This window comes from Orcinus orca, chromosome 11 (genome assembly GCF_937001465.1).
Source record: "Orcinus orca chromosome 11, mOrcOrc1.1, whole genome shotgun sequence".
Classification (NCBI taxonomy): domain Eukaryota; kingdom Metazoa; phylum Chordata; class Mammalia; order Artiodactyla; family Delphinidae; genus Orcinus; species Orcinus orca.
In genome coordinates, this window is record NC_064569.1 from 42,930,472 (window position 1) to 42,947,993 (window position 17,522).

At 38.5% G+C, this 17,522-nt stretch overlaps 1 protein-coding gene across 10 annotated transcripts in view; it reads right to left on the reverse strand.

The window, feature by feature from the left end:
- LOC101281592 (cyclic AMP-dependent transcription factor ATF-7) overlaps positions 1-17,522 on the reverse strand; it is a 100,205-nt gene that overhangs the window by 60,714 nt on the left and 21,969 nt on the right. For 9 of the 10 annotated variants that reach the window (XR_007470117.1, XR_007470116.1, XM_049694441.1 and 6 more), the window contains exon 2: positions 15,503-15,571. Coding sequence is in view for 7 of the 10 variants with exons in the window: in XM_049694440.1 (XP_049550397.1) it covers positions 15,503-15,571 (69 nt within the window). In the remaining 3 variants the exon portion in view is untranslated. Of the gene's footprint in view, positions 1-15,502; positions 15,572-17,522 lie in introns of those variants that run through there. The other variant, XM_033436138.2, reaches the window with a different exon arrangement.

A 17,522-nucleotide genomic window follows, 5' to 3' on the forward strand; every position in this document is an offset into this window, starting at 1 on the left:
CACTGATAACACCAAATGCTGACAAGGGTGTGAAGCAACAGGAACTTTAATTCATTGCCAGTGGGAATGAAAAAAATGGTAGAGCCAAGCTATAAGACAATTTGGCAGTTTCTTACAAAAATAAACATATTCTTACCATACGATTAGCAACCATGCAGTTTGATATTTATCCAAAGGAGCTGAAAATTTACGTTCACACAAAAACCTGCACATGGATTTTTATAGCAGCTTTATTCATAACTGCCAAAACTTGGAAGCAACTAAGATATCCTTCAGTAGGTAAATGGATAAATAAACTGTGGTACGTCCAGACAATGGAATACTATTCAGTGCTAAAAAGAAATGAGGTATCAAGCCATGGAAAGACATGAAGGAACCTTAAATGCATGTTAAGTGAAAGATGGCAATCTGAAAAAGGCTACATACTGTATGATTCCAACTATATGGCTCTCTGGAAAAGGCATAGCTACGGACATAGTAAAACGATCAGTGGTTGCCAGGAGTGGTGCGGGGGGGAGGAAAGATGACTAGGTGGAGCACCGAGGATTTTTAGGGAAGTGAATATACTCTGTATGATAATGTAACGATGACTGTATGTCATTATACATTTATCCAAACCCATCAAATGTACAACACCAAGAGTGAACTCTAAGGTAAGCTGTAGACTTTGGGTGATTATGATGTATCATTGTAGGTTCATTAGTTGTAACAAATGTGCCACTCTGGTGGGGGATGTTGATAATGGGAAATGCTATGTTTGTGTGGAGGCAGGGAGTATATGGGGAATCTCTGTACTGTCCTCTCAATTTTACTGTGAACTTAAAACTGCTCTAAAAAAACAGTCTTAAAATTTTTTTGGAAAACCACTAAGTAAAAGTAAATAGATTGTTGCAAGCATTGTTGCAATTATTCTCATAGAGTGCTCAGAAAAAGAGCCTGAAAAATTAAGCCTGAAGTAGAGTACTCATTGCTTATATTTCTATAAGACAGAAAAGCATGGCATAGCAGAAAAGTCCAGCTTCTAAACAAGAACTGTAGTCTCTTTGACAGAGCTCCAATCCAATTATGCCCTAGCCACTGATTTTTCTATCACCACTTCCCCCCCTTTGTTTCAGAGACAGCAACCATGACCTTCTGTTCATGTGGTGTAGGAAGAAATTGCTTCCCAGAAAGGCTTTTAGCCCACTGCATTTTACTAGATAAAGAGAAAACAAAAAGCCATTCGACTCTGACAAGCTGATTCCTGTCTACAGAGGAGCAAAATGCCTCCCTCAGGACTACAAGGTACAATATGTTCAAACCTTTAACCACCGCTCTGCCATGAGCTACCACATATGTGCACACAACTCTCTCTCCTCTGAGCAGTCACATGCATAACTGAAAGTACAAGCCTCCATAAGGCCCTGTCTGGCTGTAGCTTCAAATGCATATAAGTAAAATAATGCTGAAATAAAGTCTCCCCTTTTCACTTTTGCAATTATTTAGGTAAAAATTAAAAGGGAAGAAAAGGAAAGGCTGAAGAGGGAATAGCTAAATTGTTGAACCTAACATGGTACCTTATAGAACATATTTAGACACCTAGACCCCTGAAAATTTTAGAGTAATTACTTCTATTGTTCCCTCCAAATACAGTCTAAGTGGACTACAGTCTCTTCCTTAATCCTAAGAAATGCCTGAAACTGAAGTATAATAAAACGACAAATGTCTGAAGTTATAAACATTAACACAGTGAAAAAAATTAATGCACACAGATTGCCACTGTGTAAAAAAAAATGATGCTAACTGAAGTGATAGATGTCTGTAATACTATCTGCCCACTCTGGTATTATACAGCTATCTCCACCTACACACCACAACAGATCTTTAAAATTACCTCAACAATCTTTTCACTTGAGTCAAATAACTTATGGTAGTGAAAGATTTTTTTGTTTTTGTTGCTATTGTTGTTTTGGTTAGTAAGCTTGAGAAGAGAGACACAAAAATGAGGTAACTGAGGCTAGCATTAAAATGTAGGGCCTTTTTCTTTTCATTTTTTAAAATAATCATCCATCCTATTAGGCTGTCACTGTCTACCTGATAACCTCTTCGGAGCCAAGTTTGTAGTTTCTGTTTGATAGGTTGCTGCCCTGAATCACCTTTTCTTTGTATTTACAGTTTTTCAGAAACTCCTGGCAGGACACACACACACACACACACACATATACACACAACTAACTAGCTTGTCAGAGGCATCCAACAAAATAAACAAATGAGATCTTTGGACATCCAGAGTAATCATTTTGATAGCTTGTGACCTTGTCCAATAAGGTATTCTTAGCTCTGAAGCCAAGAATTTGACTTCATGGTCAAAGGTAGGAAAGACAAGGCTCTAGTCAGATACTTCCTACAGCTGAACGCAGAGTTAGTTTCACATAGTCCATGGTTATATAATGAATCATTATTAGAATCAAGAAGGAAATGTATATTTTAAGCAACTTTCCGGTAAAGGATAAAGACATTCAAACATACAAAGAATCCCTTTACTAAAAATGTCAACTATAAGACTCTCCAGGGACAGTAATGGAGATTCCTCAAAAAACTAAAAATAGAACTACCATATGACCCAGCAATCCCACTACTGGGCATATACCCTGAGAAAACCATAATTCAAAAACAGTCATGTACCACAGTGTTCACTGTGGCTCTATTTACAATAGCCAAGACATGGAAGCAACCTACGTGTCCATCAACACATGAATGGATAAAGAAGATGTGGCACATACATACAATGGAATATTACTCAGCCATAAAAAGAAACGAAACTGAGTTATTTGTAGTGAGGTGGATGGACCTAGAGACTGTCATACAGAGTGAAGTAAGTCAGAAAGAAAGACAAATACCGTATGCTAACACATATATATGGAATCTAAAAAAAAAAAAAAAAATGGTTCTGAAGAACCTAGGGGCAGGACAGGAATAAAGACGCAGACATAGAGAATGGACTTGAGGACACGGGGAGGGGGAAGGGGAAGCTGGGACAAAGTGAGAGTGGCATGGACATATATACACTACCAAATGTAAAATAGATAGCTAGTGGGAGGGAGATCAGCTCGGTGTTTCGTGTTCACCTAGAGAGGTGGGATAGGTAGGGTAGGAGGGAGACGCGAGAGGGAGGAGATATGCGGATGTATGTATATGTATAGCCGATTCACTTTGTTATACAGCAGAAACTAACACACCATTGTAAAGCAATTATACTCCAATAAAGATGTTAAATAAATAAATAAATAAGACTCTATGGGGGGCTTCCCTGGTGGCGCAGTGGTTAAGAAACTGCCTGCCAATGCAGGGGACATGGGTTCGATCCCTGGTCTAGGAAGGTCCCACATGCCGCGGAGCAACTAAGCCCGTGCACCACAACTACTGAGCCTGCACTCTAGAGCCCGCAAGCCACAACTACTGAGCTCGTGTGCTGCAATTACTGAAGCCCGCATGCCTAGAGCCCGTGCTCTGCAACAAGAGAAGCCACCACAATGAGAAGCCCGTGCACCACAACAAAGAGTAGCCCCCTCTGGCCGCAACTAGAGAAAGCCCACACGTAGCAATGAAGACCCAACGCAGCCAAAAACAAATTAATTAATTAATTTAAAAAAATACTCTCCGATCTCTTTTGATCCTTTATGTGTACTTCTACATGTTTTTCTCACAAATTATTTCACAAAAATATTTCCATGTATCTACTTAGCCATATATTTCCACTTCCAATCATAAATGAAACGTCCATTGTATCAACACACCACAGTTCGTAAGAGAAAAGGAAAGAGCAGATATATGAAAGTGCTATGAAGTCAAAGAAGGAAAGATTGTGAGATCTGAGTGGAGAAGAATTCTATTATTTAACAGTTAAGACCCTCCATGCAGTCATACTTCCAAAAAGTCAGAGAATAAACAAGTTATCAATCATTGGGCAGATCATGTATCTCACTACACTGGTAACATACTCCGAATCATACCCTAATTCCACCTTAGTCACATTTCCTCTTGTTAACAATCAGTATGGCAGCCACAATAACAAAAGCCCCACTGCTACATGGTACTACATAAAGCAAGACACCCAGATACCATCCTTTGCATTTGGGAGCTTACAGGCATAAAACTAAGAGGAGGAAGAAGGGAGTATGAGTGAGGAAGAAGGGAATATGAGCCAGGAAGTGACCCAGTCTAGAATTCAAAAAGATGACAGCACAGTGTTTCTTTGGGCCTATTAGTGGAGAATGCTGAAGCTATGATTTTTAGGTCACGGTTTTCTAGCTCTGTCTACATTTCTGGTTGGTCAAGAATTAGTTTTCCTTCCCATTTTAAAATCATGCCCCTACTACTAAACAGTGGTTGTTTACCTCACAAAGAGTTAGATACAACTCAGCAGCATTCCCAGGTACATAAAAAACATTATAGATTAATAAGGCTGAGGCAGTTGCAGAGATGGCTCTTTGTTTTAGTAAGAATTCTTACCTTTTTGTACAGGCAGAGCTCAGCTGTCGATCCAGCTCTCTCTGGTATGGCAGCCAGACGACTACCTACATCAGTAACAAACTATAGCTAGGACTTACTTAAATGATTGCATTTGGAGCAGTGCAAAAAAGCACTACTTATTCTTTTTTTTTTCTTTCCCTGTGCTAGATGTGCATATTTACATGTGTATGGAGAAGAATAAGGAAGCAATTTATCCTAGTAGAAGTGCTGGTCTGAAGTGTGCCTGGGTTTGTATTACAGCTCCATCACAAAGTATTGTATGACCTTGTACAAGTTATTTAACCTCTCTGAGCCTTAGTTTTCTTATTTCTAAAACGGAGATAATATTATATCCTCCCTCAGGATTTCTAGGGTTAAATAAAATAATATCTGTATACTATTTCTGCACAGTATATAAGAGCTCAGTTAGCTTTAGTTATTGTTGCTGTTGCTGCTGTTATTATTATTAGACATTGATAAAGTTAAACAATTTTCTTTGTTTTTGTTCTCTCCCTTTCCCCCCATATGATCCCCATATAATTTTCCTATACATTATATAAACACAACATTTCCTCTAAGTTGTAGATGTATGTATGCACACATAAGATGTTGGCCTGCACTAACTGCTGTTAATCCTGAACATTATGCTATAGAGCCTATCCTAGGCTAGTGTTCATTTTTACCATAGAGTCAATTCAGTTCAACAAGTAAGGAAATTAAATTAGTGCTGAGGCCAAGACTGAAAGATTCTCATATGTAGTCGAATCTAAAAGATAAAGAGTCAGTATCTCTATGAAAAGAGATCTTACCCAATACCAGGGATTTAACATTCTAAGTAGATGGGAAACTTGAATCCCAGAACTAAAGAAATCAGGTCACTCCCTTTCCCCCATATTTTATCAGTCTAAAATTTCCATGGGAATTCCCTAGTGGTCCAGTGGTTAGGACTCCACGCTTTCACTGCCACGGGCGAGGGTTCAATCCCTGGTCGGGGAACTAACATCTCATAAGCCGCGCGGCACAGCCATAAAATAGTAATAATAAGTAAAATAAAATAAAATAAAATTTCCAAACCAGGACAAGGAGGAAATGTCTCTTTCTACCCTGTTAAGTTGTTTCTAGTGTTTACTGGTGCCCTTCTTAATTTATACTTCTCGGGAATTCCCTGGTGGTCCAGTGTTTAGGACTCGGTGCTTTCACTGCAGGGGCCAAGGTTCAATCCCTGGTCAGGGAACTAAGATTCCATAAGCCGTGCAGTGTGTCCAAAAAAAAGATTTATACTTCTCAACTAGCATCTAGCAGAAGGAAGTTGATATACCCCAAACAAACCTAACAAGTAAATCTGTTTATCTTTGACATCCTCATAAGTCGTCATGTCTCTTTGGCTTAGGGGCCATTCTACCTTAGCCAGTTCTCATCTACTAACCCCTAAACCCAAATAAAAACTTCTATTCCTTTATGTAGCCAATATCACATCTGTGGTTAAACTAATTTATACTAAAGTGTGAAAGATAGCTCCCATACTTTTCTAATAACATTAACTTACATGAATCTTTAATTAATGTAGAAGTACATTATTTAAATGTACTTCAACAACATTATTTAAATGTACTTCAACAAAGGAAAAGGGATCACAGGCTTTACTTCCTCTCACCTTGCCCAGCCCTAATACCTTGACTCCCCAGAAACAGCCCATTCAGTGTTCATCCTGTCCTTGTTCCCAATACCTAAAACCAGTAAAACTGTCTCCAGGCAAGCCAAATCCTTTAACATCAGAGAGACTCCCCGTAGAGAAAAAAGGCTGGCCACATAAATCTCCCTAGATTTGATTCTTGTACTTTTAGAGAGACCTCAGAGCTGTGACCTCACATCTTAATTTTCTCTCCCCCATTCTCCAGCTATTCCCAATCACATGGTTATCTGCTCATGACTTTAAAAAAAATTAAAGAAATGCATGATTCTAACCATATGACATTCTGGAAAAGGCAAAACTATGAAGACAGTAAAAAGATCTGTGGTTACCAGGGGCTGAAGTGGGGTGGGGGATGCATAGGTGGAACAACGGGATTTTTAGGGCAGTGAAACTATTCTGTATGACATGGTAATGGAGGACACATGTTATACATTTGTCAAAACGCATAGAATGTACAACACAAAGAGTGAACCCTTATGTAAACTATGGACTTTAGTTAATAATAATGTATCAATATTAGCTCATCAGTTGTAACAAATCTACCACACTAATACAAGATGTGGCAGGCTGGAGGTACAACAAGGTAGGCGGTAGATGGGAACTCTTGGACTTTCAATTCTGTAAATATAAAACTGCTCTAAAAAAATAAAGTCTATTAATCTTTTTTAATTAGAGGAAACACTGGTTAATAATGCCCACCAGGTACAATGGCTAATAAGAGCCAAGATAAGCAGTACAAGAGGAAAGCAAAAAGTAAAAAATTAAGACTATAAGCCTTGATCTCAAACTGGAGAGGACAATAATTAAGACAAGGAAAGAGACTTGAGGAAATGAGAGAAAGATAACTCTCGCAGCATTTTTATAGTGACTAGTGTGCAAAATACTAAAGCAAATGTTTTCTCCCTCAGAGAAAGAGAAGAGAAGCCAAGCTCATACGGGGCACTGAGATACTCAGCAGAAAAATCACCACCATTAAGCCTCTGGCATACTTACGAGTGTCACCCTGATGCCTCTCCCTGTGGCTAAGAAATCAGAGCTTGTCATTGTAACCAAGTCTGCAACCTGTGCTGGTGCCAATCTGTATAGTAGATTGAGGTATTTTTCAGAAAAATCAAGGGGTAATTGCCCAGTATCGAAAGAAGATCTGACCCTTGAGAGGAGAAAAGAGGCGTTCCTTTTGCCATTGGATGATCCTCTCTGGAATAACATAAATGGCTCTTAAGAGAGATTATATATCTGATAAGCAGAGCTGCAACTCTGACAGCCAATCTGCTGAATGCCGAACAGAGCACTCAGCTTTCTACAATGACTCAAAGGACAAGGTAAAGCTGCAGATTTATTCTGCTGACTTTCCTTGCAGAGCTACTCAAGTTTTTCAAAGGCAAAAAGGAAGAACTCTTTCCTTCCAACCCAGGGAATTGCAAATTCCACCTGGGATCTAAAGACAGAACTATGTTTGCTCCAAATCTGACATCATCGATGTGAACAAGAAGATTTAAAGCTGGAATGATGGCTGGCAATTTTAGTCTTTAGAGCAGAAGCTGGTTCAGCTCTTCAATCTGCCAGCAGAATCAGCAGCCACACGGGGCACATGGTGTGCCAGACTGGGAATGGGCTAATTTCACAAAATTCATTCTCATTCTCTCTGTACTTTCACATGACAATTGCAAATAGTCCAGATTCTTACCAAATCACAATCTTAGGTAGCATATTTCACTGCACAAAGAAATTTCAAAGTAAAAACACAAAGGCACCATTACAAAGAGATAAATCCCAAAGCTTCCATCTTTTCTCCATGATGCTTTCTTTCCTCCTTGAAATCCTTTCCTTAACCTGTTAATTTTATGAGAAGACGTAAAAAGCAAAATCTGTCTACAATAAACTATAAATAGCAGCATTTCTGCCTCACAATTTGTATGTCACTTCTTCAAGATGAGATTTTGAACGAGAAAAGCTTTCTATACATCCGAACTCGAATATAACAGCCACATGCTATGATTTATAGGACAGTTCTTCTGTGGTTAAATAGATTCAACCATCAACAGACAAAAGAAAAACTAGGCTTGAGAGTTAAAAGATACCCAATTTGTTTAAAACCTTTTTTTATGTTATCTTACGATAAACAAAGACTAAGAAACACTAACATTTAGAGGGAGTCAGTTTTATTTTTATTTTTAAAAACATGCATTACTGTACTGAGCAAGTACCCTGGAATAGGTACTGGAGGAAGGGGATTAATAATAACAAAATATAGCACAGAAAATTATAAGCAGGCTAAACCAGAATAATATTTTTTCCCCAAAACAAAATACCCCTTTTTAGAAAAATGAAGGAAAAGAGGAAAAAAAAAGTTTTGCTCTATAAATAATACTATCAAATGATCAATTATATGCCTTAAATTTTTAGACATAACCCAAAGTCTAAAATATAGCTAACTGAAATTTAGCTAAGTGTTTACTAACACTTGCAACTGTAACCCTTTTAAAGGGATTTACCGTTTAGTTATAAAGACAATTAAGACTGAAACCTGGCTCTGACCAAACTCCAGCTGAAGGTGCTTTTCTTGTATTATAAAGTCCAATTTAAAAGGGGCATTTTGTTTTATTTAAGTCACTAGCATATGGTTAAAAAACTTAAGTTTGCCCTGTTACATCCTTTGAGCAGAACATTTAAGTTCTCTTTCTTCTCCTATGAAAGAGCATCCAGAGAGCATCTCTTGCACCTTGTTCGTAATGCACAATTTATCGGCATTTCGTTTCCTTTCTAAATGGCCGGGAGGGAAGAAGAGCTCCATAGCCACTGTGTGTGGTTAGTAATGGCGCTTTTACTTGTCATTGTACGAAGCCTGTTAAATATTTACAACACAGCAATATCTAGTCCTAAACACCCAGTTGTGAGTTTGAATTTTTTTAGAAATAAATCTATGACAAGTTTTCCCCAGCAAAACGCCAGAAGACTCTCCTAACAGCTTCAAGAGACCCAGCGGGTCCAGAGGAGCAGTTATAGGCCATCTGGTGATTACTTATTATTATTTATACAGCAGTGTAGATGTACACACAGATGTGTTATGAATCCACATACAGAGTAGGCCTTAACAAGGGCTTCAGACAAAACGCGACTGCTGAGCAAGTCAATCTGCATTAAAGAAACATGCTAACCAGACAGAGGGAGCACAGTGGCTGTGCTTCAATTTGCCGCATTAGCTGGAAGAGTTTTTGATAAAAGAACAAAGAATTCTATATAATAATGACAATATCTTGTAAGTTAACAACCTAGTTATATGTACATGGTTTTGCAGGGGTGGCAAAAGAGGGATTAATGAAGGACAGGCTCTCATATCCAGAAGGCGGTTTATAAATTCAGCAGTTTGTAAAAGAAGGGACTAGGAAAGAGGCCCTTCTCCTGACTTAGGATGAACTGAGATACAAAGACAGAGGATTTTTTTTTCTATCAGGAATGTTCTGAGAACAGTTTCTGGGCTCCCATACCAAATATTAAGTCATATCCAAGGAAAACAAGAGTGAGTAACTGAAAATTTTCACCTTAATTTCTTGGGTATAGCTCCAATTAGGTTCATACGGCCTTTTTTTTTTGGCAGACTGGAGCTTGGATGCTTTTAACCTACTATGCTCTTAGTAACGTAATAATAAATATAACACAAAAAACTAAAATAACCAACCACTTGTTTCTAAGAGTAAATGTCAAAAGTGCCAGATCTGACATTAAAAAAACTTGGGTTTAATTCCTTGCTCTTAACATGTCTACATTTTTTATCCCAGTCCCAGTTTTTTTCTTTACTATGCATAACAGTGGTCTACTGCTATTACAAGATTACATAAAACTGCAGCATACTTAAAGTGGACTGAAAGTTATTTCAAAATCAACATATTATTATTACAAAAAACAAGGTTAGCATTTGGCCTAATTGTGTATAAGGCAGTGTATCTTCAGCTGCCTGACAGCATGCAGGCACTCTTACCAGATGGGAACTGGATTAATTATTGAATGAAATATGAATTATTAAATAAAATTTTGAATTTTATTTATTTATTACTTTTTCTTCGGTACGCGGGCCTCTCACTGTTGTGGCCTCTCCCGTTGTGGAGCACAGGCTCCAGACGCGCAGGCTCAGCGGCCATGGCTCACAGGCCCAGCCGCTCCGCGGCATGTGGGATCTTCCCAGACCAGGGCACGAACCCATGTCCCCTGCATCGGCAGGCGGACTCTCATCCACTGCGCCACCAGGGAAGCCCAAAAATTTGAATTTTTTAAAAACTCTTGGCAGGCGGTGAGAAAGAAAGGCTTATTTGTTTGCCTGAAATTGTTTTCACCTGTTGAAGCATGTAAAGATAGCACATATCACAGCACATATCACCACAAGTGGTGTTTATGTACCAGAGCCATTTTTTCCTATGTTATTCTCCAATTCAAGATGCTCCCCTAACATAAAGAATTAGTAATCAACACCAGCCATTCTTCCTTGCTTTTCTTTTGTGCCAATGCCAGTTAATAGGAAAACTTGCCAAAGGGACAGAACTAACAATCCAGAGTCCCACAGTACCAGTAGAGCCTATTTCATGGGAGGGCTGGGATAACAGGAATAATCTCTATAGATTTGTGTTACATAGGCAATAAAATATACACCTTTGCAGCATGCCAGCATTTAACCAATCATAGAAGCTATTTGTTGCCTCATATATTACAAAGCAATAGAGATTTAAGGGATAATGTTCATGGAGGCAGAGGATACGAAGCAATAAACAGCACTGGAGGTTGGTTAAATGCCAAGTGAAGCCAGGACTACAGCACCATAAACATTATTCCTATTATATGACAAGATAAGGATGTAAAGAAGCTGCCCTCCATCCCACCACAACTAGGGCTCTACTGCTACCCTGGCCTTCGGAAGGGAAAGCAGGCTCCGGAGGTCTTTGAACTAGTTATACGTGTCGTGTCTCAGAAAGATATGAACAGAACATCAACCTGTACCTAAATGTTCTCTGGGAGAAGAAAAGATCTGGTAGTAGATATCCTCGGTGGGGGTGGGGTGGGGATAGAATAACAGCACCTCAGCATCACAATGGGTAGAGAAACAATCAAAGGATTTTTCCTTAAAAGGACAGAGTCGATACACAGTGGTTATGACAGAAACCTTTCTCAAAAATGGCTAATAATGGGATGATACTACCCATGAATAGTACCTTCTCAGAGGAAATGTGTTCCTGTTCTTAAGGAAATAGACATTCTAAGTAAGAAGCTTATACAACCAGCTTCTGCTCAAAGACTTGATGGTGGTAACCAGGACTACTTAAATCTGCATAATTCATACTGCAAACTAGCATCATGGGCCTGAAAGGGAGGTATAGGAATATGGAAATTGTTGACTCCTGGTAATAAAGATTGGACAAGGAATTCCCTGGCAGTCCAGTGGTTAGGACTTTGAGCTTCCACTGCAGGGGGCACGGGTTCGATCCCTGGCTGGGGAACTAAGATCCCACAGGCAGTGCTGTGCGGCCAAAAAAAAAAAAAAGGTACAAATTTCCAATAAAACATTTTAAGGGAATTCCCTGGTGGTCCAGTGGTTAGGACTCCATGCTGTCACTGCTGAGGGCCCGGGTTCAATCCCTGGTCACGGAACTAAAATCCCACAAGACTGGAGGCATGGCCAAAAAAAAAAAAAAGGACAAAAGGCATCCAAAAGGTAAGATATCGAACTGTATCCACATGAAGTAACAACTCAAATTCAAGATTACTGACACACAGTAATTTTTCCTGCTTCCACATGCAACAGAACTTTATAATCCACCTTCAAGTAAAAGTGCCCCCCAAGCATTAAAAACTTACAAGACTTCCTAGATTCAGCACCAAACTGTATTTCTAATATTTTAATAACACAGAGGCAAAGCTATTTTATAGTTACAATGTTTTTTAAATAGATGCTATCTTATAAACATTTCTGAAACCCATACAACTCAAATTCAACCAGCGCTTTACCACAGGGTATCTGGGGCTCTGCTGCCTTAACACTAACCCATTCTCCAGAAGCAGCTCTATTAACTATTCCTGCTACCTCATTCTGTAAAGAAATATTAGCAGGAATATTACTTTCCCTGAGTTCCTCTTCATGAGGGTGATGAGGCCTCAAGAGAAACAGAGACTCAACAGGAGAATAGGAATAAGTTAGCTCAAAAAGCCCTATCACCTGTCTTTTCAGATAAGAATGCAAAGAACACAAACTTCAGCAGCCATCTTTTTTTAAAAAGTACATGTAGCATATTTAGAACTCAGCTGTGTCACATCAGACTTACTGTTGGGAAGTGGATCATGAACAGAATCCAAAAATAACAGCCATTAAAGACCTAGCAACCAAAACATGTTTACGTATCCATTGAAAGCCCGGTGGTTTTGATTATATGGTGCAGCGCATAATCCACTAGTCTATTTTAGGTGAATTTTCCTTTCACCTCCCCTTAATATTATGGCATAAGATGATTTCTGAATTTAAGGGTACACAGGGTAAAATCTGGGCAGAGAACAGATATTTAAATAATACAAGATTCCTACAGTTTTTGTTGGTTGGTTTTTTTATGGATCAGTCTCTTGAATTATAATTTGCTTTCATTCCTTCTTCCTCTAACTGGTAGAAGCCACTGATTTTTGAGACTTCTATGGCTGCTGAGTTCTAAACATGCCTTGCAAAAATGATCGTGGTCCTTATTACCCCTCCTGGGACTTACATAGCCTTTTTATTATTCTACCATATCTGGAGTAATCAATGAATCAGTGACAACTGATTATAAATAGGCTTGAAGGCCTCAAAGTGGCTCCAGAATGAAACCATTTTCAAGGTAATAAGGAAGTTGGGACGACAGGCCAAGGGTAGTTCACTTTACCAAATTTATCTTCTCTGTCAGATTTTCACTATTTCATATAACATAAAGCAATCATAGTAAATCTTGTAGAGATCCCACTCTAGAGTTGTTTGTTACTAGATATTGGGAGAAACCTGAAAGGAGACTAAATATAACTAAAGAACTACAATCTCGGGACTTCCTTGATGGCGCAATGGATAAGACTCTGTGTTCCCAACGCAGGGGGCCCGGGTTTAATCCCTGGTCAGGGAACTAGATCCCACATGCATGCCACAACTAAGAGTTCGCATGCCACAAGTAAGGAGCCCACCTGCAGCAACTAAGACCCAGTGCAACCAAATAAATAAATAAGCAAGTAAATAAATATTAAAAGAACTACAATCTCACCTGACCATAAAGTTTTGACAGGCAAAGCAGGTAAAAGGATGAATCATGCTACCTCAAAGCCTTAAGTTGTAGCTTTTTATCCTTTTTTCTATGAAACAGGTAACTTGAATCCAAAAGAAGGTAGCAATCTCCCTCAGTTCCACACTCACTGAGGGAAAAAAAAGCCTCAGGATCTATGCCAGAGGTTATAATGAATCCTAATGACCAAAATACCAACAAACAATTCAGAAATGGGAGGGAAAAGTAGGGGAAGGAAAAGGCTTATGGTAAACAGAACCCAACAATACAAGAAGGACCCAAAGTAAAAATCCCTGTTTTCCTACCTCTAGTCCAAAATAATGCAAAACAAAAACAAAGAAACAAACACAAAGCCCTTCTGGGATCTCACAAATCTCAGTGAAAACTACTTTTTTCTGATGAGATAGCCTGAAGAAACCCTACTGATATATTTTCTTTCTCAGAAAGCTTAAGAGATGCTTTTCCTATGTATTCCTTTATTTTTACCATCCATTTTTATTTATTTAACTCCTTGTCTGGGTAGTCTTAAGCATACAATACATAAGAGGGGCACTGAGCAGCTTAAACAATAAGTGAAGAAAAATAAATCTTTTCACCAAAAGTGCAGATTCTTTAAAGTAAGTGAGATAAGTAAAAAGGGTACCGCGTAACTATTATGGGAGTCACAGTAAGCACTACAATCAACAAATTCACACACAAAAATTTGGAGGAATCAGATTCAGGTATGTACTCCCATAAAGCTGTCTGAAAACAAATTTACTCTATTTTCCCAAGTGGCTTCTATTGTAAAAAAATATATATACACACATACACACATACACACACACACACACACACACACACACAAACCACATGAGGAAAACATGCAGTCAACAAACAACACAGTTGAAAGCTTTGACAAGGAAGGAAATAAACTCTACAATGCTAAATACTTCAGAATTGGCTTTTTTAGTCTTTTATGAAATTTTCAGCATTTACTGGAATTTGGAGTCATCCTTCTGCCCATTCCTTGTCACCAACCCTATTTGTCTCTCAAATTCCAATTCTTAGGAATCTCTGGAACTTAACTCTCTTCTTTTTATACTTCTCTAAGTATTTACAATGTTTAATAGAACTAGTCTGCAATCTCACATACTACCAGTAAGTGTCACTGGACAGTCACATGACATATTCCTAACTGAAAAGAAATTCAACCCTTCAGGCTCCATAAAATCAACTGTTGAAGGCAAATAAAACTCTCTTGAATAAAACTTTCTTTGTATTCCTTTCTTCATCCTTTGTGGAACATGGCAGAATGGGAGGATCTAGGAATAAGTGTTAAGAAGGTACAAAATGAAAAAAAAAAAAAGGCAGTTTCAACAAAATTATTTAAAAAGTACATGATGAAAAATATTTGACACAATGTATACGCATACAAACAATAACATGGCAGCTAACACACAGAACAAGGCATTTAATGGTGTCAGACAGGGAAAATGGCTGAGAAAACTTGTAGCTGATACACTGCTGTGAGATCTCGGATTCTATGTTGGATTTGTCCTTCCTAGACAGGTATTTGCCTTAGCTGCTAACAATGATTTTCTTGATCAACAGTCAAAAGAAACTTTTTCTTATCTAGAAAATCCAAAATAGACTCTGGCAAATTGAGGTTCAAAATGAATAGGTGCATTTTCAGCTTCCTATCCAAATGTGTTGAGCAGACTTTTACATCCATGAAGGTTGAAGAAAGGATATTTCTAAACTTGCTTTGTATTTAAATAAATAGCTTTAGAAAGGAGGCGAGAGCAACATGTATTCCTCAACACTGTGTGTTGCGAAACAAACACCAGCAGAATAACAATATGAAAGACAGCAAGGCAGATTTCATTACGGTAGAGTGTCTACATTTCCTCATAACTTGGATTTACACACTACAAATCCTCTGATCTGATTACCTCCAGTGATCACGTAAAACACTGGCTTTAAACTCTTTGCCTCAGTGATAAAACAGCCACTTTGATTCACAACGAGACATTCACAATAAAGTATATTGTAAACGTACCTGTCCACAGCCTGGGGCATTGCACACAAACGGTCTGTCGTCTCCCATATTTCATATAGCAGAGCGGAGCTGAGGAGGGAGAGGTAGGGGGAAAAGTTATGTTAAATACATTGGAGTTAAAAAAAAAAAAAGTGCTTCAAAAATATCGAGCCTAGAAACAGGTGTTCCAAGAATGCCGTCTATCAAAGCTGTAAACACAGGCTACTTTGGGGAGACCCATTAGACAGGTGGCATATGATCTACTGTGCCTCGGTTGAAACTTTTAATTAGAAAAATTTAAACCTAAAGAGTCAAGGAATTTCAAGCCTTTTACTAGATTTTTCCCTCTTTCTGCTACAGTATATAACACACTTCTCCAGTATGCTGAATTACAACCAGTGCAGTTCCCTATGTCAATAAATCCACTGAACGCTCGATGCGGAAGCCATATTTCTGAACTAGAGAAGACCAAAATTTGTCATTTAATTAATTAAGGGATTATAGGAGGGGTGCTCCATTTTACAGGGCCATAATCTGGCTCCCTGGTGTATAAACAAGGAGACTGTTGGCAAGGGCCGTTTATCCCAGATTATTGCCAAAGAAAACAAAGCACCCATCCTATTGGGCTACATGGGAAATGATTTTCATTAACAAAAAAATAAAAATAAAACCCTTCTCTCCCCACGGGGAGCCTCCTTCTCCCCCCACCAATCGTCGGTGGCAAATGGAGAAATATCGGTGCCCTTCCCCCCTGATTCTATTTATGGCTAGGTTTTTAAAAGCAGCAATAAAACAAATGTCGACTCTTTGGGGGTTTACTGGGTGAATATGTTCCGGCTGTTTGTGCTGCTCTCGGCCAGAGTTCTTGGGCTGCTCTGTTGCAGCCAACAGATGTGTGCTGCTGCAGGGGATAAAAGAAATGGCACTAAAAGGCATCACCATCCATCCTCTCCGTTTCTCTTTAGAATTTAACAAGGTTTATACTGTTGTTGTTTTTTAATTATTGAAGCTAAACTTTTGAAATGTTGATCAAAATTCTTTGTCAAAGAACAATAACTCCAAATGAATGTGTTGGGGAAATTTCTCATATCCCAACTAGGAATAAAAATAGAGGTGGAGATGGATAAGGATTAGAAATGCAAATCATAGTAAAAATATTCCTAAAAGATACAGAGTATTTTGAAAGAGTGAAAGAGAAAAAAGGGGGGGTCACAAAAATAGTCTTTATAAAATAAACTCCTAAAGGACATTTTCAAACATCCTTCTACAAGACAGAAAGCTGTATGAAAGAATACGAACAAGGGAAGATGAAAGAGGAAGAACTACAATTTGAATATGCGTAGAAACGACTTCAGAACTATAACCAAATTTCGAATTTTCATCTTGGAGATAAACCAAAATGTCAGGTTAACCTCAGTCAGATCTACGTCAAAATAAATATTAAAGTGCTAGACCAAATCTGGCAATCAGAAAACCATGCCTAAAACTCAGAGGGCAGTGGTAACATCTCTCCTACTCTCTTAAGACTCACTCTAGGGTTGGAAACCCGTATTTCTGGTAGTCTGATCAGTAATTCCACAACTAATCGCTGTTTAAAATTGTGGGGTGCCCCATAAAATACAAAGGGCTTCTTAGCAATCCTTCATTGTGATAGGAACAGGGTCTGACTAGGAAGGAAACTGATGCTGCAGCACTGCTGTAATGGAAGAGAGCCTGTATGTACATAGGTGTACACAGATTTATATCACATTTAGCCAGGATAAATTGCTTCAATAAATTCTGTTCCTGGGAGAGGCCAGCTCAAGCTGATGCTTGGTACTGGGAAAATGAGAGCTTTATTCTTCACACAGCCCCAGGACAAGGAGGTCTTCTGGTTTGTTCGTTTGTTTTAAATACACTTCCTAGAACTACAACACAGTGCAAAAAATAAATACAAATATACAACAGTAAATAAATGCAAAGACCAATGCCATTATGGCTGAAAACTCAGAACATTTCTGGAAAGCAACTGATCTCTGGAAAAATTCCTAACAACTGCTGT